At 39.2% G+C, this 22975-nt stretch overlaps 1 protein-coding gene across 1 annotated transcript in view; it reads left to right on the forward strand.

Moving 5' to 3' along the window:
* tpcn2 (two pore segment channel 2) overlaps positions 1 to 22717 on the forward strand; it is a 30584-nt gene extending 7867 nt beyond the window's left edge. Inside the window, exons 4-25 of the mRNA XM_088004062.1 lie at positions 1295 to 1472; positions 1600 to 1716; positions 2792 to 2898; positions 5124 to 5196; positions 5777 to 5876; positions 5954 to 6019; positions 6126 to 6190; positions 7457 to 7548; positions 7759 to 7840; positions 8472 to 8561; positions 8652 to 8771; positions 8853 to 8912; positions 9713 to 9841; positions 10829 to 10875; positions 11254 to 11353; positions 12261 to 12332; positions 12470 to 12543; positions 17691 to 17787; positions 17996 to 18078; positions 18198 to 18279; positions 20595 to 20686; positions 20774 to 22717. Of these exons, the coding sequence (XP_087860188.1) occupies positions 1295 to 1472; positions 1600 to 1716; positions 2792 to 2898; positions 5124 to 5196; positions 5777 to 5876; positions 5954 to 6019; positions 6126 to 6190; positions 7457 to 7548; positions 7759 to 7840; positions 8472 to 8561; positions 8652 to 8771; positions 8853 to 8912; positions 9713 to 9841; positions 10829 to 10875; positions 11254 to 11353; positions 12261 to 12332; positions 12470 to 12543; positions 17691 to 17787; positions 17996 to 18078; positions 18198 to 18279; positions 20595 to 20686; positions 20774 to 20888 (2041 nt within the window). The 3' untranslated portion in view covers positions 20889 to 22717. The remainder of the gene's footprint in view (positions 1 to 1294; positions 1473 to 1599; positions 1717 to 2791; positions 2899 to 5123; positions 5197 to 5776; positions 5877 to 5953; positions 6020 to 6125; positions 6191 to 7456; positions 7549 to 7758; positions 7841 to 8471; positions 8562 to 8651; positions 8772 to 8852; positions 8913 to 9712; positions 9842 to 10828; positions 10876 to 11253; positions 11354 to 12260; positions 12333 to 12469; positions 12544 to 17690; positions 17788 to 17995; positions 18079 to 18197; positions 18280 to 20594; positions 20687 to 20773) is intronic.
* Positions 22718 to 22975: the final 258 nt, after the last annotated feature.

Here is a 22975-nt window from a genome sequence, read left to right on the forward strand (position 1 = left end):
GATAGTTGAACCTCGGATTCAGGAAGAGCAGTGTGGTTTTCATCCTGGTCGTGAAACACTGGACCAGCTCTACACCCTCAGCAGGGTCCTGGAGGGTGCAGAGGAGTTCGCCCAACAGGTCTACATGTGTTTTGTGGACTTGGAGAAGGCGTTTGACCGTGTCCCCAGGGGGGCTTTGTGGGGGGATCTCCGGGAGTATGGGGTACCGGGCCCTTTGATACGGGCTGTCAGGTCCCTGTATGACCAGTGTCGGAATCTGGTCCGCATTGCCGGCAGTAAGTTGGGCCCATTTCCGGTGAGAGTTGGACTCCGCCAAGGCTGCCCTTTGTCACCGATTCTGTTCATTACTTTCATGGACAGAATTTCTAGGCGCAGCCGAGGTGTTGAGGGGATCTGTTTTGGTGGCCTTAGGATCGCATCTCTGCTTTTTGCGGATGATGTGGTCCTGTTGGCTTCATCGGAACGTGACCTGCAGCTCTCGCTAGAACGGTTCGCGGCCGAGTGCGAAGCGGCTGGGATGAGGCTCAGTGCCTCCAAATCCGAGGCCATGGTCTTGAGCCGGAAAAGGGTAGAGTCCCTTCTCCGGGTCAGGAGGGTCATCCTGCCTCAAGTGGAGGAGTTTAAGTATCTGGGGATCTTGTTCACGAATGAGGGAAGAAGGGAGCGGGAGATCGACAGGTGGATTGGCGCAGCGTCTGCTGTAAAGCGGGCGCTGTACCGGTCTGTCGTGGTGAAGAGAGAGCTGAGTCAAAAAGCGAAGCTCTCGATTTACCGGTCGATCTACGTTCCTACCCTCATCTATGGTCATGAGCTTTGGGTCAAGCTGCTGAAATGGGTTTCCACCGCAGGGTGGCTGGGCTCTCCCTTAGAGATAGGGTGAGAAGCTCGGTCATCCGGGAAGGACTCAGAGTAGAGCCGCTGCTCCTCCACGTCAAGAGGAGCCAGTTGAGGTGGCTCGGGCATCTGGTCAGTATGCCTCCTGGACGCCTCCCTGGTGAGGTGTTCCGGGCACGAGGAAGACCCAGGACACGCTGGAGGGACTATGTCTCTCGGCTGGCCTAGGAATGCCTTGGGGTTCCCCCGGAGGAGCTGGAAGAAGTGGCTGGGGAAAGGGAAGTCTGGGCCTCCCTTCTGAAGCTGCTGCCCCCGCGACCCGACCCCGGATAAGCGGAAGAAAATGGATGGATGGATGGATGGATGGATGAATGGATGAACAATTTAATATCTGAAATATAAATGGAACAATGGCCCAATGCTACATCAACCAACATTTCCTCATTTGTCCCTCTCCTAGGATCTTGGGCACCATCATTGCAGTTGTCCTGTTACTGGCATTTGTAGAACGTCCTTCCTCAGTGTCCATCTCTTCAGATCCCCGCCACCAATCCAGCCGATGGGAACCTCCATGTGGTGCCCCAGAGAGCGTCGAGATGCTCTGTCTCATCATCTTCTGCCTGGATCTTGCTGTCAAAGTAAAGAGAAGATCTCAAAACATTTTTTTGAGAACCCAAAGTTTCTGACATGCACTTTGCCATTGTTGCCTGATTCTTTTCTTTGAATTGTTTGTTCAAAGTTTCATGTTGCCTGTCATTTTGTCAGAGCTACTTGATTGGCTGGGAGGAATTCAGAAAGAGCAAATGGCTGATCAGCTACACTGTAGTCATTTGTATTTCTGTCGTTGACTGGATGCTCTCTGTCAGCATGGAGTGTGACGAGGTAAGACTCACACTTTACTCTTCTCTGAACTCTGAACAGTAATATATTCATGTCTAAATGAAGAATGGGTTTGTTATGATGTACAACATGGAACTGTCAGTTTCAAACTATCAGTTTGTTACAATGATTATGTAACATACAACTTCAGTGATTTTCACCTCCACAATTATTTGGTTAGATGTCCATCAGCAAGTTTCAGAGAAACCAGACACAGTTTTAGCCAACAACACTGAATGTTTTTTTTTTTAAATCGAGATGTTACATATTCTCATTTTACACACAATCAAAATTATTTCAAAACGGCTTAAAACAAGGCCCTTTCAGAAGCCCAATGTTAGGTTGTTTTATCCATCCCAAAAGTGTTTTTATATGTGCTGGGAATCATTGTTCTCTTGGAATTGAGTTGAAGTTTAAATCATGCAGCTTTGGATTTGAGGGGAAGTTCAATGATCTGGAGGTAGACCTCTTTCTTCACTATTCTATCCACTTTTTGCAAAGCACCAATAAAAAGAGCAACTGAACAAGCAAACAACTTGATGCTACCATCAACAAGCTTGATAGCTAGTACAGTATTAGATTTGAAAGCGTCATGTAGTGGGGGTGGTATGGTTCTTACCATACCACTAACAACCCACTAGTGTTCCACCAATGGGTTGTCCTGTAATAGGGTAAGGATTTTTTTGGATGTCACAGAAAAGGAATTAAAGTCATATAGCTAAAATAGTATAACTGTTGTTGCTCCATGCGACAGACTGGTGACCTGTCCAGGGTGTATCCCGCCTCTTGCCCGAAACATTCACTGGAGATAGGCACCAGCACCCCTCCCAACCCCACTAGGGACAATGGTGTTCAGAAAATGAATGAATGGATGGATGGATGTTGTTACTCCATAGACCTAATCATAAAAGTATAAACTGGAAGATTAGACAAAATAGACATTCACAGTGATTTATGTGCCATCACCTCAGATAACATGGGATACTTATCAGTTTGGATTACTGGTTTCTTGGCATAAAATGTACATTTCTTTGATTTTATTTTGAAAATATCTTTCTTCACCTTCTTTATTATTCAGAAATTGAGAGTACGACGGCTTGTCCGGCCATTCTTCCTTCTGCAGAACTCCTCTCTGATGAAAAAGACACTGAAATGCATCAAGAGAACCCTACCTGAGATTGCTAGGTAGGTGAATCATGTTACTTTGTAGATAAACATTTGTAGGTGACTCAAGTGTAAGCACGGTTACCGGATCTAAAGCTTAAAATTCAGAGGCTTTGTAGTTTTACCAGTTGGTAACTGCTCCCCCAAAAATGTGGCCACACCCTCATGAGATGATTAGTCTTTAGTGAAGAATTGAGTGAGGAGTTTCCCCCAGAATACTTGTGTTAAAAAACATAAGGACGTTTCATAATGTGACTCGATAATTATGTGTAATAACAATAATGTTATTGACAATACTTAAAAACCAGCTATAGAGTCTTAAAAAGGCAAACTCAATAAAATAAAATTAAAGTAAATGTAATTTTTTGCACCTCAGTTAAATCAGCCTAAATGTTCCTTAGTCTGAAGATTTTGTTAAGTAATGTCTGCGGCTTGGTGCATGCAATAGTTACAAGGAATATTCTGATTGGATGAAAAAGATCTGTCAGTTTACAGATCTTGGCAGGTGATGTGGTTCATTATCATGTACTTGTTATAGACTGTTGTTTTTTAATATACACATGCACAATTTGTATGTTTTTTTTTAACCAAAATATTTTTTAACCAAATGATTGTATTTTCCATTTTGAAAATACAATCTTGCATCAGTCTGTACAAGTTTCCTTTGTAGTTATTGCATGACAGCAATTATTCTTTCCCATTTTAATTTTTCAGAGAAATTAAAAAGAAAATAAAAAGTTATTAACCAACATAGGAAAAAAAATAAATTCCAAGCCAAAGCTATACATTTTTTTGCAGATGATCGGCTGCAGATTCAGATCATTTTAGCACATTTTGATTTGCTAAAATTACACTGTTAGATTTATTAAATGCACAGGCATAACACATATGCGCATTTGCCAATGTACAGCTATCTATGGGCATTTTGTGGATTTTAGTGCAGGCCCTTTCCCAATCTTGTTCACTGATAGTTGATTCCACTTCATAAGCTTATTACTTGAATTCTCTCTTGTATTAGAGTACATTACAAAAGTCTAAAATAATGCCTTTTCTTGACTTATTCCTGATCATTAATTTTTCAAGCAATATAATGGGAGGCTTGTTAAGATTACTGCAATTTGCTTTAACAAAGTTTCTTAGTTGAAGAAATTTAAAATAATGCTTTTTATCGAGCTTGAACTTGGTGTGTAATTTAACAATCACAAAAATATAACAGAATTGAATGAGTAAAGGTCACCAATACTTTTTAAGCCTAGCAATAGCTCGAAAGTTCCATCTGCCCTACACTATGCTATTTTTAATTCTGTTTTTACACATATATTAATCTGTGTGACTCCACATGTTTTGATTGCCTGTTACAATGGAATTTCCACACTGTGAGACAACAAAGGAAGTGCAGAAACAAAGCCTTAACACGGATTGAGTGAACATTTGAGAGATAAATGCACACTACACATCATTCTTTGTGCTCAGATTAGTCTCTATGCGATCAACGTAAACCTCTATAAACGCGACTAACTTGGACTTAAATCTAGGTTTATAGTTGATCGATTGAACAATGTGTAATGGAGGCATGCACCTATCATGCTTTTAGAGGTCCATTTTGAATGAGTTAAGCAACAGTAAGGCTTTTATACTGGGGACAAAGTTCAGTGTGTCAACTATATTCCTATCTTAACTAGATTTTGCTGTCACTATTACTGGTGTATTACTGGTGTAAAAGTAAAGTCTGGTCGGCTGCCAGATTTTACTTCACGTTCAATGATAGATGTTTGAAAAAGACAGCAGACAGCTGTTTTTTCAATGGTCTACTGATCTGACTTTATATTGAGTTTCATTTTAATAACCCTATCACTTACCCTATTCCTAAATATTACCAGTATTTTACTAACCCTAACCTTAACTAAAACATTACTTCACACCATACCTCTAAGCCTAACTAGGTGAGCTTAGTACAGTTGAAAACAGTAAGGATCAGGAAAATGTCCTCTTTATCCAAATTGTTGACTAAAAACATTTTTCAGTTCTCAGTATGTACAAGCACACACTCAGGATTACTGGATGTATGTACAGCATCTAGCAGGAGTTACAGGTCAAGTTCAAATGGAGTCTTGTCTCAGTAGTCTTGTCTCATGCAGTGTTGTTGGAGCCATGTTGTTGCATTGCTTCTGTTGGTGAAAAGTCAGAGGATTAGCACTGAATCCTACAACCCTTCCGTTAAACCTGGAACTGTTGCTGTTTTGCAGTGTGATCCTGCTGCTTGCTCTGCATCTCTGCCTCTTCACTATGATTGGCATGCTGCTGTTTGCTAAAAATGCAGTAAGTTCATGTCTTTGTGGTCACACCTGTTTGTGTGTAATTATGTGTTATGACATTACTGACAATACTTAAACACCAGCTATAGTCTTAAAATAAAATAAAAATAAGTAACATAATTATTTTGCATTTCTGTTAAGTCGTAATAAATATTCAGCCTAAATTTTCCTAAATCCGAACATTTTGTTTAATGATGTCTGCAGCTTGGTGCAGTATTTTGATTTGCTGGTTGTAATTGGTTGTTATTTATCTAAGTGACTGTAGTAGTTGCCAGGAGTACTCTGATTGGACATGTCACAGAGTGAAAATACAGCCCACACTCATCAAAATTGCTTTGTACTTTAACCTGAAGTATTAAGACATAATCAGAATGGTCTAATAGTGATGTCACAGACCAACCTTGTATGGACAAAACACTGAATGTCAATTATACTTTAGGTAGTTGAGAAATAAAAGTTTTCTTCAGTTCAGTTGAACCTTACTTGGTTTAAAAGCTTCTCAAAAAGTTCAACTGTTTTATCTTAATCATAACAACCAGTGGATGAAACAGTGCAGCTATTCTATCTGTGTTACTCTGCTCCAGGATCAAAAGAAGAATGGTGAGTGGGAGTTACATTTCAAGAACCTGACCACCTCCCTGACCTCTCTGCTGGTGCTGCTCACCACAGCTAACAATCCTGATGGTAAAGTGAAATCACATCCAATCACGTCTTGTAACTCTAACTGCTTTCACACGGACCAATCATGTTCTCTGTTACAGTCATGATCCCTGCCTATTCCCTCAACAGATGCTACGCCATTTTCTTTATCATCTTCAGTATCATTGGTAAGCACTATGAACAACCAACCAGCTACAAGTAATAGTGATTTCTGAACATTATGACTGTCCCGTAGTGCTGAGTTTCAGAAGGAATCTGTTTTGCTTTCTACAGGAACATACTGTCTGATGAACTTGCTGACTGCCATCATCTATAACCAGTTCAGGGGATATTTACTGGTGAGACTGCCTTGGTGTATCTGTGAATCAGTAGTTGTGCTTTCAGAGCCAGCAGACGCCATACTGGAATGTTTACACCTAGCATCACGCCATTGATTTCTAAGCTGAGACGTGTTGATGCCCATGAATGAAGAACACCAGGATGGGTGGGTCACATGGCTTTAGAGAGTCACAACCACAGAGACTTCCCTCTTAAATGGGTTTGCTCCGCCTGTCCTACCTTTGGCTCTTAGATGAGCTTTTTACTACATAAATAGTGGTACTGTTCCCATAGGGGACTGAAGGTATGTCAGTGCATGTATGATGTGTTGCAACAGGAAAACTAAGTGTTGTAAGTATTAAGGAGTTACTCTACATCATGTTTGATTGAAGACTGTGTCACACATTCTAAAAGAATAAAAATCCACCTCCCAAACAAAGTGAAATATGTCTGACAGTGGAAAACAGCACAGAATAGGTTGGATCATGAAATTGTAGAAAATACACAACCTGTTATTAAAAATACCACAATAAACCAACTGGACATCATGATAAACTGTCTGGTCAGTCAGTCCTGTCATCTATTGGAAAGGAACAAGAGATGAGAGAAATGATAGAAAAACTTCCACGTAAACAAAATGTTATTATGGATGTTACTTCGTTCAGTATAGATGAAGAAAACAAAAGCTTTGGAGCCAGGCCTGGAGGTGGGCCATGCTGGATAGCGCCTGGTGGGTGGGCTTTAACTCATGGAGTCCAGTCGAGCACAGCCCAAGGAGGAGACATGGATCCCCTTTCCCATGAGCTCACACCTGTGGGAGGGCCAAAGGGGTCAGGTGCAGTGTGGGATGGGTGGCAGCTGAGGGTGGGGATCTTGGCGATCTGATTTTCGGCTACAGACGCTGACATGGAATGTCACCTCACTGTTTGGGAAGGAGCCTGTGCTAGTGTGTGAGGTAGAGAGGTTCAGGCTAGAAATAGTCGGTCTCACCTCAACGCAAGGCTCTGGTTCTAGAACCAGTCTCTTTGAGACACTCTTCCACTCTGGAGTTGCCCCTGGTGAGAGGTGCTGGACAGGAGTGGGCATACTTGTTGCCCCTCATCTTGGTGCCTGTACGTTGGGATTCACCTTGGTGAATGAGAGGGTTGCCTCCTTCCACCTATGAGTGGGGGAACGGGTTCTAGTGTTTAGTTTAGCATAAACAGGTCTGAGATGAGCTACTGTACCCACTTATCATTAGCACTGCAAACTCAACATGCCGGCTGACTGTTTATGTTTTTGTCCAGATGTCAGTCCAGACATCCATCATTAGGAGACGGCTGGGGATCCGAGCTGCGTTCCATGTCCTTAGCTGTCACAATGCACAGACAGAAGCACAGTAAGACACACACATAATATGTCTTTCTATCTTTACAAGGACTTTGAATTGACTTACATTCATTTTTCATTGATTTCTAAGATCTAACCCTTACTAAACTCAAGTCACACCTAACCATTAATTCAAAAACGGGACTTCTTCTCATGGGGCCAATGCTTTGGTCAGCAGATTTTGCTCACCAACATCCCTTCATGTTTCTTTGTCTCTCAGAGAACTTGTGAGAGTCGATGCTGTGCTTCAGGTGATGTCCAGAGTCAACATGAAGCGCTTCTACAAATCAGCCATCACAGTGGTCAGAGCCAACTTATGTCTGTTCATCTTTATACACACACACGTGCACTGAAAACTCTCCCATACTGCCAGCAACAGAGCCTCGTTCAGTACAAGCAGCCATCTGCCATGACCAATTGAGGTTTTGAGAAGACAGAGCATACACACAACAAAGAAACAGATGCACTGATGTATTATTTTAGATGTTCTTGAAACATCTAAAATAATAAGAGAGGGAGAACAATTCATTGATGGCAGCATTATGCCAGCCGACGATCTCCTCCAGGAAGAATTTACAACCAAGCGGAATACCAGACCAGGTGTCGAAAAACAACTGAGGGAAAAAAAAATTAAATAACAAATAATGTAAATTGGGGATTTGAAGAAGAAGAAAGTGAGAAAAAGTGGTCAGTCTGTCCTCCAGCAGCATAACTACAGAAATAGCTCCTGATAATCTATGTCAGTATAACTATAAGTTTTATCAAAAAGGAAAGCTTTAAGCCTAGTATGTTCTTCCTCGTTTCTGATCTCATAAGAAACCTCATGTTGACCTGATTATGCCAGAGAATGTTGGTGAGAATGTTGCTTCATGAAGTCCTCTGTCTTTTCTGTTGAATTTCTTAATGCTCTCATCTGCACATCCAACACGCCAGGCATCGCAGCAGTTTGCAGAACAGGGCTACATGGATCGACAGCAGTTCAGGAAAATATTTGATGAACTGGATAAAGATTGTATCAAGGAGGTAGATCTAGAACTACAGACTCATTCTAAACAGTTGTCCAACAACGATTTGTTAAGATGATTGTTTGGATTTTGCGCGTTTTTGCTGCAGCATCCTCCTTTACCGCAGTATACATCTGCAACGTTGCAAAAACTTCAGGTGGTCTTCAGTCACTACTACCTCACTGTCCTAGGAAACCTGGTGGCACTGGCCAATGTCTTATGCATATGTGTAAGTCCTGCACTCTTTGCACATATTAGCACATACAATACCACAGCAGGTAAATCAGTAATGCAACATTTTGTGTTTCAGACTATCCTGGTTCTGAACTCTGAAAAGTCAACTGAAGAGAGAGACAACTACATCTTAGAGGTGAAGACATTTAACAATGCCTTTGTCACAGGATGACAGTTTTCTTAAAATTTACCATAAAACAGGGTACCATGCCGCAACAACAGTACCCTGGAAAAAAGGAAGTCAGGGATTTAAGATAATGAATGAAAGGGACATTGGAAGGAATTAGGGATGACTGGCATGGCTGCAGGAAATGCAAATCAATGCTATTTCAAAGATCGTCATGTTTGTCTACAATCGTGTCTAACAAATTTTGATCCCTTTAATGCACAGGTGTCAAACTCAAGTCCTGGAGGGCCACTGCCCTACAATTTTTAGATGTGCCTCTGCTACACCACACCTGAATAGAATAATTAGGTCATTAGCAGGCCTCTACACAAGAACGAGGTAATTAAGCCATTTCATTCCAGTGTTTTGTACCTGTGGCACATCTAAACACTGCAGGATAGTGGCCTTTGAGGACTGGAGTTTGACACCCCTGCTGTAATGTCAGTTTTAATGATTAGTCAAGGTATGTCAATGTTTTGAAAATAATAAACAATGATAATTCACCCAAAAATACAACCTGTTCAGATATTCTGCCATTTGCATCAACAAAAATAAAATAAAGAATATATATGTAAAAAGGTGTCCTTATACCCTGAAGAACTAAACATCCAGTCACTCCAGTGTTTTGTTCCTACCACAACTAAATCCAGTGCTGATGTTCCTTGAGATATGAATGGACTGCATTTTTAAACTTGTATTCTCCTTAAAATTTTTAGGTGGTGGAAAACAATAATTGCCACTGACTGACCATTCTCTTAACTCACTGCCAGGTTATCAACCTCTGCTTCATCCTCTTCTACCTTTCTGAAATGAGCGTGAAGATATTTGCCTTTGGATGGAGGGGATACCTGTCCTACAGGAGCAACATTTTTGATGGCTTCCTCACCGTTGTGTTACTGGTGAAAACTCTAAACCCATTTCTAATTGACTCCTATTCTATTTTATGCCTCTGTTAACCTCTTGTAATGGGTAACAGTGCAATGCCCAGCTGGGGAGCAATGAGGTTAGAGAAGGCTTTGGGTACAAAAATACTCCCATTAGGTTTCTGTGGAAATCTGACTGTTACCTTTTAGATTAAACCCTTACATAGAATATGGCAGCATATATGTAAGTTTGGGTTGCAAACATGTTTTTGAGTAAAACTTCAGAACCTGTGAATGATGTCATTCAGATCAAACCAATCAGCAAACTCAGAGGCCATGAGAGGATTTCTGCTGACAGGACAGTAAAAACGAATAAATTATGGGTAACACTTTATTTGAAGGGGGGGTGAATAAGACTGTCATGACACTGTCATAAACATGACATAACACATGTCATGAACATGAATAAGCCTTCATGAATATTTATGACTGTTGTCATAAAGCGTCATTCGGTAAATTATAACACTTTTAATACAAAGTTGACATTATTCAAAATGTCTTTGTTATGACAACTTGACATTAACCAAGAAATCATTACTGTTTAAACTTTACCTTTAATAACATAAAGTTACCTCATTTTTAAAGTGCAATCAGTAATACTTTTATAACAAATTTATATCAGTAATGATTTTTTGGTTAATGTCAAGTTGTCATAACAAAGACATTTTGAATAATGTCAACTTTGTATTAAAAGTGTCATAATTTACTGATCGACACTTTATGACAACAATCATAAATATTCATGAAGGCTTATTCATGTTCATGACAGGTGTTATGTCATGTTTATGACAGTGCCATGACAGTCTTATCCAGCCCCCTTCAAATAAAGTGTTACCAAATTATGACTTGTCTGAAAGTTAGCATTGTTTCTGAAAGATAATTTACATATTACATTTTATTCTTGTTGTAGGTTTCTTACTTTAAAATTTTTCACTGACTTCATGTTTGGATTATCCCTTCCAGATCCTACAGATTGCTATATTCATCACCTACAGGCTCCCTTATTCCCAGTAGGTTGGCAACCCAGTAGGTTGGGATAAAATCTGTGTGTGTGTGTGTGTGTGTGTGTGTGTGTGTGTGTGTGTGTGTGTGTGTGTGTGTGGGGGTGTGTGCGTGCATGTGTGTGTTTCAACATTTTTTAGAATTACTCAAAGCTGCCCAACGAATGGTGATTTGTAATTCAGTATGCCTGTGTGACTGTTCTAAGACCTTTCTGTCTATATCTGTACATCAGGTATTCTAAATGACCTGGAAGCACTGAGATAAAATGCAGACTTACTTTTATTAATTAGTAGAAATTTCAACCATCTGTGTAATTTATATGAAATGTTGACATCTATTCCACATTTCCTTTGGAGTGTCATTATGTTTTTATATGTGACTTGAAGGGAGCCTTCATCTCGTGGTGTGATGTCTTTGTGGGAGATGGTTCGCCTGGTTAACATGCTGATTGTCTTCCGGTTCCTGCGCATCATCCCAGATATCAAGGTACTTACTGGCTGGCTGAACGGTAAAGGACCTGATCTACATAGAGTGTTTTGTTTTGACAAGCATAAACTACATATTGAAGTTTAGTCGTAGTGATTTTCATTTTAAATATTGCCAGCAGTCTGGCTGCACTAAGCTGCCCCACCCCGACGTCTTTTGCCCGCACAATTTGTGGAACAAGCAGCATAAAAATATAATCTACATAAACTTTTCTGGGCTTCATAGATGCACTCCGGCAGAGCATCAAAACATAACATTATGCTGGAATTATTTTTCAACCCAGCAGCTTAAAACTGATATTGCTGTAGGATATTTTTAATCTGTATTTTATTATTTATATTTTATATTCTTTAAGTGTTCCAAATATTTCAAAAGCAATGTTTTCCATCATTGTATCTATGCTTCCATCTCGCAATAGTGACCCCAGACAGCTTAGCGTGCCAGTCCATCTGCTCGCCCTGATTATCAGTGTATGCTTTGCATATTCATAAGTTTATGAGAATAGCAGGTGCAATACATTTTGAGTGTCTGCGTTTCTCACTCAAACACCTGCAGACACCAGCTATTCTGCTCATTTTGCTAATGTGATGCTGTTTGCATGTTGTCTGTAGATCAGGTTTATGTGCTCTATCAAGTTTGCACAAATCTTTTGGAAATCAGGCCCTTAGGAGAAAATTCAATATTTTTGCAAACTACAAAGGTAGTATTGTCTACCTAGGACATCCAATTAAGTTGGATGTGCTAATTCAGGCTAACTCTTGTCTCTGTGTAGGTGCATATGTGTGTATGTGCATGTGTGTGTGTGTGTGTGTGTGAAAACACAGAAGTAATGGGATGTCATAAAAGCCATATTAGCACTCATGTAAACCCCAAATTCATCTTCACATCTTTTCCTGTTGATCTGCAGCTCATGGCTCTGGTTGCTAGCACTCTGCTGGATCTGGTGAAAAACCTCCGAGCATTTGCTGGGATCCTAGTGGTGAGCGGCCTTCATTCATCCACCCGAGCTTCAGAGGGTTGTTCTATATGAGAAGCTGCATGTTTCTTTTTAGTTCATCCATAAGTTAAAATAATATTCCTGTAAACTGACCTGAACTGGAACTTGTCATCATGCAGGTGGTGTACTACGTGTTTGCTGTATTTGGGATCTGGCTGTTTGAGGGTGCCATTAAACCTCCTCCACAGATGAGGTATGAAGTCTATCGCAATAAAAACTTGAACAGGAGAAATCAAAAAATGGCTCATGAAGTGTGCTGAAACATTTGTTTGAAACTATGTGTGTAGATCCCAATTCATTCAATGACAGGTAAAACATACAGGATTTGATATGCAGTTTTACTGTTCTTAGATTTAATTTGGTCAGAATGTTTAATAAACCAGTTATAATAAGTGGATGCAGGGTTAACCCTGCCCGCCAAGGGTTTTAAGCAGCCTGCCATGCTTTACCAGGGCAAATGTATTTTATTCCTAAAAGATAAGTTTATAGTTTATGCATTTAAAGCTGGTCTTGTGCGAAAATCTGTTCCCCCTGTGTCGGGAGCACGCATTGCAGCCAGAGAGATGGATCTGGCGGATCTGACCATTTTCATGGCGCTTCTGATCGATTTCCCCATAAAAACTACTCATATAATCATGTCAATGTTGTAACTTTCAGTTTAATCAGCAGCTATCAAAAAAAAACAAAACAAAAAAAAAACGAGGTCTTGTGTGGAGGTCTTTTTACGCTGTTTTGTGTTATTTTAAACACAAAGAGAATCAATCTTTTTTCAACTTTTGTCTAGGAACAGATTAGGGGGAACAGATTAATTCAGGCAGCTGAAAGAGCTAAAATATTTTGTTCCCCCCTCCTAACTTTGGCAAATAAAGAGCAAATGTTATCAAAATCACAGGATTTGTTGTTGATGATGAGAGGAATGAACACAGTAAAAGACTTGCTGGTAAATTAATTTGTTTCCATTTTATGTAGGGGGAACAGATTAATTCAGGCGGCTGGAATATCCATTCTCTCCTCTCCTCCCCCCATAACTTTGGGAAATAAAAAGCAACTGTTTCCAAATTCTCAAAAATTATTATGTGTGATAGCATACTAGAAATTTCCTTAATCCAGTAATCTGTCATATTTTACATTAGAATGAGATTTACCAAAAAGTTTACACTCTGACCTTTTCAGGAAGTCTTTATTTTTGTGCCCTGCTATCGGCCAGCTTCCCTCCTGTATCAGAAATGAAAAATTATAAATGCACACTATGTGTTGGAAACCTGTTTGTTGACTGACTTATTTGTCAGGCTTAAGAGATAAAAGTTGAAAAAAAATTGATTCTCTTCATTTTTAAAATAACACAAAACCGCGTAAAAAGACCTCCACACAAGACCTCGTTTATTTATTTATGTTTTTTATTTTATTTTGATAGCTGCCGATTAAACTGAAAGTTACAACATTGACATGATTATATGAGTAGTTTTTACCGGGAAATCAATCAGAAGCGCCATGAAAATGGTCAGATTCGCCAGATCCACCTCTCTGGCTGTAATGCGCGCTCCAGACACAGGGGGAACAGATTTTCACAGGGGAACACAATTTCGCACAAGACCGGTGTTCTGACTATCAGTGCTACCTCGTCAGATTTTCCTACCGTAGCATGGATAGATAGCTAAGTCTATCTGTCAGTGCTACGCGTCCAAACTGCTACCGTCATGTTGACAAACAGACAACTATAGCGGGTTGTGTTAATATTAAATACATTGGATAACATTATTTGAGTGACGGAACTGAAGTGGAAGCTTAGGAGTTATGGTTAGCTTAGCACTGGAACAATTTATATACACGACGAAACTACAAGGTCACTTCTTTCATCTGAATATCCTACCCATTTAAAATGAAAAGCTATAGATGTATGCACTAATCCTTTTATCCTACCTGTTAAAAAAATATTTTAAATACAAAGGTGTTTGTAAGAATAAAACTGTATCAAACAGGGGAAACACGTTATTGGAATTAAATATAACACAGACAAATACAGATCACCGCAACTCTTTTTTGTGCATTAATGCGTTATGTTATCAGATGCAGCGCAGCCACAATGTGTCCACCGAACTGCACAGGTCACTGTGCTTCTGAAATGATAGGATATGATTAATATTACACGACTATTACACAGCTTCAGTCCCACATCGCTACCAACATCTATTTAGCAAAGTTTAATAATAAAAAAAGAGTGTAATTAAACTAAAATATTTTAAAATATAGGGACAAAATAGCCCACAAAACAACGTATTTTGTCCCGATTAACCGCTAAAACAATGACTTGTTTACAGCAGTAAAGACTTTGCAGACAGCAGACTAAAGCCATTTATAAATATATTTGCAAGCTGCCTGTCATGTAAACTAAAAGCATGAAGTGATACAGCAGCTTCATGAAAGCCAGGTATAAAATAAATTAAATAAAACTTACCATAATTTTCGATGAAATAAAATACATGAAACGATACTTCCACAGGTAGGACGTATTTGTAAGAAATCTGCTGAGTAAGCAGTATGTGACGTAACATCGATATGCTCATGTGCATTACAAGGTAGGACAGATTTACGGGTAGCACAGATAAACAGAACACCGGAGACAGAGGGCACAGTCAGATACGGGAAGTACGGGAGTTCCTACTGCATCAAATCGAAATAGGAATAATAGAAAGTTGGCCACTCTGAGATAAAAATAATTAAAAATCAAAAACAAACAAACAAACAAAAAAAAAACAAACAAAAAAAACTTCTAGTCCAAGAAGGTGGACAGGAAGGCAGACTCTCCCCCTAATGACCGCTCATGCTGTAGGCCTGTCTTAAAGATGGTAATGTAAAACATTGGTTAAACAGAAGAACAGAAAGACAAAGCTTTGAATATTGAAAGTATCTGTAGAAAAACTGTGTGAGAGAAAAGGATTTAAGAAGAGAAGAAAGTAACAAGAGGAATGATTACAGGAATACTTAATGAAGACCTAGAAGTTTCTAGGTCTTCATTAAGTATTCACTTGCTACCAGTGTGAGCAAGTAAATACTTGCTCATACTGGTAGCAAACTATTGTTTGTCTGAACAAACTGTTGTTTGTCTGACTGTCAGGTGAACTAGAAGTCTGGTAATTACCAGTGCTGCCCTACTTTTAAACTATCTGTCAAATCCATATCATCGTCATCGTCCTCTACCTGAGCTTCCACTCTAGTCCAGTCACAAACCAGTTTATGCCAAACCACCTGTTCCTTTTCGTCCAATCTTCTGTAATGAAAATCCTTCTTTTGATAATTTTGCTCCTGGAGATAGCGTTTCACCTGTCAACCATCACTGAGGAGTCTCAGCTCACGCACCTTCTATTACTGATTCATTTAACTTTTGACTGACAGACAGGGGCACTGCCAGGAATCTTGGGCCCCTTGACAAAAAATTTGTTTGGGCCCCCCGCGCAGCTGCTGTTACAATTTTTTGAGTCTATTTGACCCATAAAAAGCGTCACAATTTTAAAGGCTTGCTTTGCTTTCTTTGATTCAATACTGATAATTAGCACAATATTTACTGCTCATGAATTTAACACCCAACAGTCCACATCCAGTATCCAAGTAGGTTGCTTACATTTTTTCTATTAGTTTTAGATACTGAAATGTCTCTCCCATGAGCAACAGTCAAAAGCAACGTGCAACTACACATAAAGCAATCCAGACTTCTAAAAATGCTCTGTAGTTGCATTTTATTCAAGCTGCAGTACATAACTTTAATAAAAAATATGTTTTCTCCATATTTGTTAAAATTGTCACAATGTTGTAGCAGTTTGTTATGAGACAGATAATCTGTGAAAACAATCAATCTCCTCCATTTCCTTCCTGAATTACTATTACTGGTTAAAGTAATGCACCGTTCTGACCAAACAACCAATCAGAACTAGCAGGACGCTCTTAGCGCTGTCAATTAGCCTCATTCACTCACTGCTAAATGTGCTAATGGTGGAGAAAGAACTTATCATTACAAGAAACCATTTATCTGCCGTCATTGGAAGCTATGCTAACTAAACTGAGCATTCACAGTTTGAATCTGCACAGCTCTGTGCTATGCTAGCTGCAGAATAGCACAGAGCAAGGGGGAGGAAGGATGAGCAGCACCACATGAGATTGTGATTGACAGCACTAAAGCTCTCCTGCCACTGATTGATTGTTTCTAGAGAACCCTGGGAGAAAGCAGAGGAAATACATTTTTCACAGATTACCTCTCATACCATACTGTCACAACATAATGACAGTTTTAAAAAATATGTGAAAAAAAACATATGTATAAAAAAAGTTGCAGCTTTAATTTCACTCAGGAGAGAACGGATAATGAGGCCACATGGGTTAGAGCTGCTGTTGACTGACTTATCTGTTAAGTGGTAAAAGGTACAGGGAACAAGTTAAATATATGAATATGTTGGTAATGTTTTTCCTTAATTCATTAAATGCTAGTGAAATGGAAGCAAACAGTAGTCTGTAGCTAAAATGGTTGATAATCTCACACAGTCTACCCACCTCTCTTGGAGAAAAACTGGGTTATAAATTAACACTCTTGCCTTTTTCTCTCTCTCCCTCTATTTTATTTTTGAAAACCTGATTTTATAACTTTTCTGAGCAGCATAGTAACTGCCACAGTCTCCGCTGCATTCAGCTGCAGCTTCTACCGACTGTAGCTCCATACGTCACAGTTAAGCGCTCCAAGCACGAATGAACCATTTAACACAGATAAGGGGGTTCAGGGCAAAAACGGATGTGTGTTTTTTAGTCTGGGAGGGGCAACATTAAATTTTTACTGCTAAAAACGATCTTTGAAAGTACAATATGATTAATTTTTTATTTGCAGGACCCCGTTTTTTTATTTTTATTTTATTTCTATGAACAAAATACAAATAATTAAATTGCGGAGGGCCCCCTGCTGGTCAGGGCCTCTAGAATTGTCATCACTTTTCACCCCCTTACCGTGCCCCTGCTGACAGATGACAAGCACAATAGGCAAAAATGTGTCATCCACATTTTGAATGTCTGACAGACCCCCTTCTACTGGTGGTAATGCTACTAAATGTTTTTTGCCGACCGCCAATAAAAATCACCAAGAAGAAGAAGAAGACCACCCACTAACATTTTGTCTAGTTTTCATCTTATCAACAAAAACCTACAGATATATTGTCATGTCTTAATCATCAGAGAGCAATGTAATATTTGTCATCGACATGAAAAAAAAGTCGTCAACAAAATCATTTGGTTATCGTCATTGTTGACTAAATTAACATTGGTTCACTGGCACATTTCTGATACTGTGTGTGTGTGTTCCAGTGTGTTCTCCTTGGACAACACCACATCTAACTTCAGCACGGTGTGTGGCACTTATGAACAGCTGGGATACTGGCCCAACAACTTTGATGATTTTGCTGTGAGTAAAACACCCATATGTCAGTCATTGGGATTGATGCCCTGTATTATTTCAATACTTGTTATAAGCCATCATGAAGTATAGCTGTGTTCACTAAGTAGGATAGTTTTTACTGTTATTGTTTTATATTTTTTTGAGGGTTTAAAGTCTCAGCAACATTAGCTTTAAATGTGTTTCTGTACTGATGCCATGCTGTGTGTCTGCTCAGGCAGCCATTATTCTGCTCTATGATGTCATGATTGTCAACAACTGGCAGGCCTTCATGGAAGCATACAGCAGATACACATCTGAGTAAGGAAGCTTTCTCCACACATCACAGTTCTTAATTTTCGGAAGGGATCGATGATGATGATGGATGATGGATGATGGATGATGATGATGATGATGATGATGGTTTCTTTCCCCTCCAGGTGGTCCAAGGTGTACTTTGTGTGCTGGTGGCTCACCTCCTCTGTGATGTGGGTCAACCTGTTTGTGGCTCTCATTCTGGAGGTCAGTTTGCTGATGGAACACTAACACCCCACACAAACCTAAAGTTTGAAAGTAGAGCTGAACAGATTGCAATTTTCTGGACGATCGCCGATTACCGATCTTTAAAAAGCCGATTTTGTCCAGTACTGAAATATTGCTAAATATAGCAAGAAAATCACTGAGTTGGCAACTTGATCAGTTGTTGATCGTCAACAACTTGGGTGGCTATTGTTAACTGCACACATGTAGACATAACCTGGTGAGCTGGTCTGTCAGTCAAACATCTCTCACAGCAGAGCAAAAGAGGACAGTGGCTGATTTTTAGCCTTTGCCAAGGTAGATAAGATCAGTGGATTTGATTGGCTGACACTTAATTGTGAAGCCAATTACTAATCTCCCAAAATTAAGAAAATCAGGGCAGATTTATTAGTGCGCCCCTAGTCTGAAGGCTTTCCAGCATCTGTGTAACTAATGCTGAGGATGTTGGAAATAATTTGCATATCAGCTTTCATGTGCTGATATGTTTTGCTTGGTTTAAGTCGAACATGCCGTGGTATATTATGGCCAGACCTCTGCTATGAGGTCTAATGTATCCAGCAGACATTGTCCCATTGTTTCATTGTGATGCAACTTTACAGCTGTTGCCGTGTGGCTGGGTTCTCTTTAGCCAGAGGATGCTTTTTCCTTCAGCCCCTCTAAATCAACTTATGAAGTCTGAGATGCATCTTTTTGTTTTGATGCATTTATTTTATTTTTTGCAGACTTTGATCCTGCATTGAATTTACTTGAACGTTTACACTCTGGAATACTGTCAATCTGTTGTTTATCTTAAAGGTTTTCCACCTGGGAGTTCCCTTCTGGAAGTGTAGAAATGTTGTCACAAAATTTCCCAGAATAATCTGTAACAACAGTTTCTACTATAAGATCATTTATTATGTCTTTCCTGACAATAATTGTTTTGAAAAGCACTTCTAGAGTCCATAGAAATTTCTCCTATTTTTGGGGTGAACCATTAACATCTCCGCACTGTTGCCAGGTCTGTTTTTAACAAACAGTGAAGAAGTTCTTTAAAATAGATTTTTACTCATGATTTCAAAATTTTGGTATTGTAACTGCAATAGAATTGTTAACAATATAAAGACAGCTGCATTTCCATTAATCATTTAATTATGAAAATTGAAATTATAAAAATAAATTTGTTTAGTGCAAACATGGTACTTTAGAAAAAAAAACTAAAGTTTTTTTTATAAAAAGTTTTTGTGCTGGGATGAAGTATCAGCCCTTTCGAAGTAGATGCATTTTGCAGAACTCTTTTGCATCACACAAATCATGTGATCAATAAAAAGTGGTGTGTCATTCCAATGTGTTAAATTCTTAGCTTTCCTGTAGAATCACTGACTACAATTTTCCCAAAACACGGTATATGTAGCTGCTCCCAAGTAAGGGGCGTGTTGCTACAATTAAGAAGCCAACATCTGCATTGATGGCTGATAGATGATGAACGCTAGCCTCAGATGAATTATGATTATACTGCATCTCATGTGTTGCTGCCATGATTTTTAATGATCTATTGTATGAATATGCTTATTCATAGCTGATTGTAATTTAATTTCTCATTTAATGGAAAACACTGCAATTGCAAAGTTATGTTTTTTCAACATTTGCAAAATATAGAAACATTTGTTCAAATTTGTAATGGAAACACAGCTACTGTTATATACCTTGTCATAATAAATCAATCTAAAACAATCAGATACTAGGAGATACTAGGATGTTTGATCCTAGTGTAATCAAACATGTCCAGTTTATTATTCAAAAAGGTTAAAAAGTTGTATGTCTTAAAAAACCCAGCAGCCTGCATCATGTCATTTTCAGCATTAGCTCCTCCTGGATAAGTCTGCGTCAATCCCTCACACTGAGTATGCATGTACCAATAGTGGAGAGGAAAACTCCCCTTTAACAGGAAGAAACCTCCAGCCAAACCAGAACCTGACCCACTCTGGCCATCTGCCATGACCAACTGGGGTTTTGAGAAGACAAAGCATGCACCCAAAGAAGAGACAGAAGAACTGATCTAGAAGTACTTAGAAGATTTGGTTAAACTATAGTAGTGAGTAAAGAGAATCAGCTTTAGGCATAGAAATGGCTTCTCAGTTTAGTGTTATCAACATACCAATAACTGCAGATAAAGATGAATCTATAGGACCAAATCTACATTTTGATAAATAAATTGCTCTGAAAGGGGAAAAGAGAATTGAGATTGGTTTTTGCAGCAGATTTGATCTTAAATCTGATGTGTGAGAATATTCATTTAATGGTTCTATTTTGTCTGACAGAACTTCATCTACAAGTGGGACCGTAGTCACAGCTGCTCTGTTACAGATGTGGAGAAAATCCGATATGAAACTTCAGTCCAGTTCATGTTCAAGTAGGTTAACACCTGTATATCTGGTATATCAGGTATATCTGTCAAATATACCTGAGATATGCTCATCCCTCTTGCTTGTTTTCTCAGAGAACAGATCCAAGAACCAACTGAAGAGGAATTAGTTTGCCAGTTACACCAGCACCCTCACCTCCACCTGGAATGGAGACACGAACATCAAAACATTAGGTCCTCTCTGCACTGAGGCCCTGAAGCTGCTGGTGGAGTAGGAAGTTATTCAAGTGAATCAACACTTCTGACTTTCCCTTCAGAAGAACCAAGCACAAGGATTCAACTGGAGGTTTACTTTGAAACTCAAAACATTAAGTGGGTTAATTCAAGAGTCGCCATAAAGAACTTTCGAATGTTTAGGTTTTCCTCTCTACAAAGATTTGCTGTACCAAATCTGTCATTTACAGAAAAGTAAGCCATATTTTCTCTTTTTTTATTAAACTGGAGCCGTTTGACAACAATACTGAACCAGGAGAGAGAGCAGGGGAGGATATGGGGATGTGATAGAGGTTCAGAGCTGCCATGGCCTCTTGGATCATTAAGAGTGAGAAGCAAAGCAGCAGTAATTCCTCCGCCAGGCGAGAAAACACCTATTTACATAGAGCTCTGACTATGTCCAAACAGCACTAAATACAACATCAGTTCTCTGATTTATAGTTCATTCACCAACATTTTTGGTGCTGATTACACCCACTGTGATCATGACATAAATTACTCTGCAAAGTGCAAAATATTTAACTTCTGCACAGCACAACATGCCTGAACTAAAGTAGCTGTGCAAGCTATTTTTAACCCGACCTGTGACCTTTCTGTTGGGTCAGATTCTAATACCATTGTCAGTGTTCAGGCCGTCTACTATCAGATAAGCCCGGATGCTTGTTATCCCCACATCTGAACCCAGTCTGGTACACCCTGCAGGGTCACGGCTTGGCTAAATCAAAAGCTCCCTCTAATGTGTTGCAGACACAAACATGTTAGAATTGATCCAACGTTTACAAAAACATGTCATCCAAATTTTGCTTTATGGGCATAAAAGCCACTGTGGCATCAGTACTTAACAAATCTGATCAGAGATTCTTTTTAGCAGCGGTTGTGTCTTTAGGTTAGACTACAGTCCCCAGACTTCGTAGTTCTGCATTTAGGAAAAAAAGTACTCTGACTCCTAAAATGATTTTATTTTACCTTGGATGTATTTTAGGTATCGCTGTATATATATATGACAATGAATTAAATCAGATTGTTTAGTTTAGTTTGTAAGTACTGCTAAAAACTTAGTCTGATTTATTGAAGTTAAAATTATTAAAATTATTATTTATTAAAATAATGAGAATAGATTAAATTAACCCGCTTGTGTAAGAAGCTGCTGGATTGTTGATGTGATTGGTCTGATTGCACGTTTATAGGAGGTTGGATGCAGTCAGCATACTCTACATGTGGAATGAAGGAAGTTTCCAGGATTTGGAGAATTATATCAACAGGATCAGAAAAACTATCCAGGAAATACCTTGATTTCCAGAATAAATATTTTGGCTTGTGGCTGGACAATAAAGCTGGCCTGGACAAGCAACACAAAGCAGCTCTATAAGAAATCCCAGACGAAGATGTACTACTGAGATCCCTTAACATCTATGAAAAGCTGCTGGAGTTGTTTGACCAGTTTGCTGTTGCCAGCATTTTATTGTACGCTGTCAACAGCGTATAACAAAATGCTACAACTGCTGTCATCAGCAGCCAGGAAAGCAGGTTAAGTGGGAGACTGCTTCTTCTAAAATGCAGTACCAACAGGCTGAGGAACTCCTTTGTCTCTTGTGTAATGAAACTGTTCAACTCTTCACTGGAGGTTAGAAGGAAGGCTAACAGGAGCACAACAAAAACAGTGGGACTATAGAATAGGGCTGTTTATGCATTTAAAAAAAACATTAATTTAAGTATTTGATGTATGGGTGCTCTGTGAGAGATGGGAATTACAATTTCCCTAAGGGAAAATCCTAAAGGGATTAATAAAGTTTCTATCTGACTGTCTACCCGCCCACCAGTTCGTCCGTCAGTCTGTCTGCTGTTATCTAATCTTATCTATCCAAAACGGGTTGATTTGTCAGACATTGCTTTGCCAAGTACTAATGTTTCCTTTGGGAACATGGCTCAACACTGCGACATGTCACACGGATCTAATTTTCCTAATACACATTTAACCAGGGCTAAAATGGAAATCCTATAATCCCATATATATATATATATATATATGGGATATATATATATATATATATATATATATATATA

This window comes from Poecilia mexicana, unplaced genomic scaffold (assembly GCF_051168715.1).
Source record: "Poecilia mexicana isolate PSO_F unplaced genomic scaffold, ASM5116871v1 scaffold_3, whole genome shotgun sequence".
In the NCBI taxonomy this organism is placed as follows: Eukaryota; Metazoa; Chordata; class Actinopteri; order Cyprinodontiformes; family Poeciliidae; genus Poecilia; species Poecilia mexicana.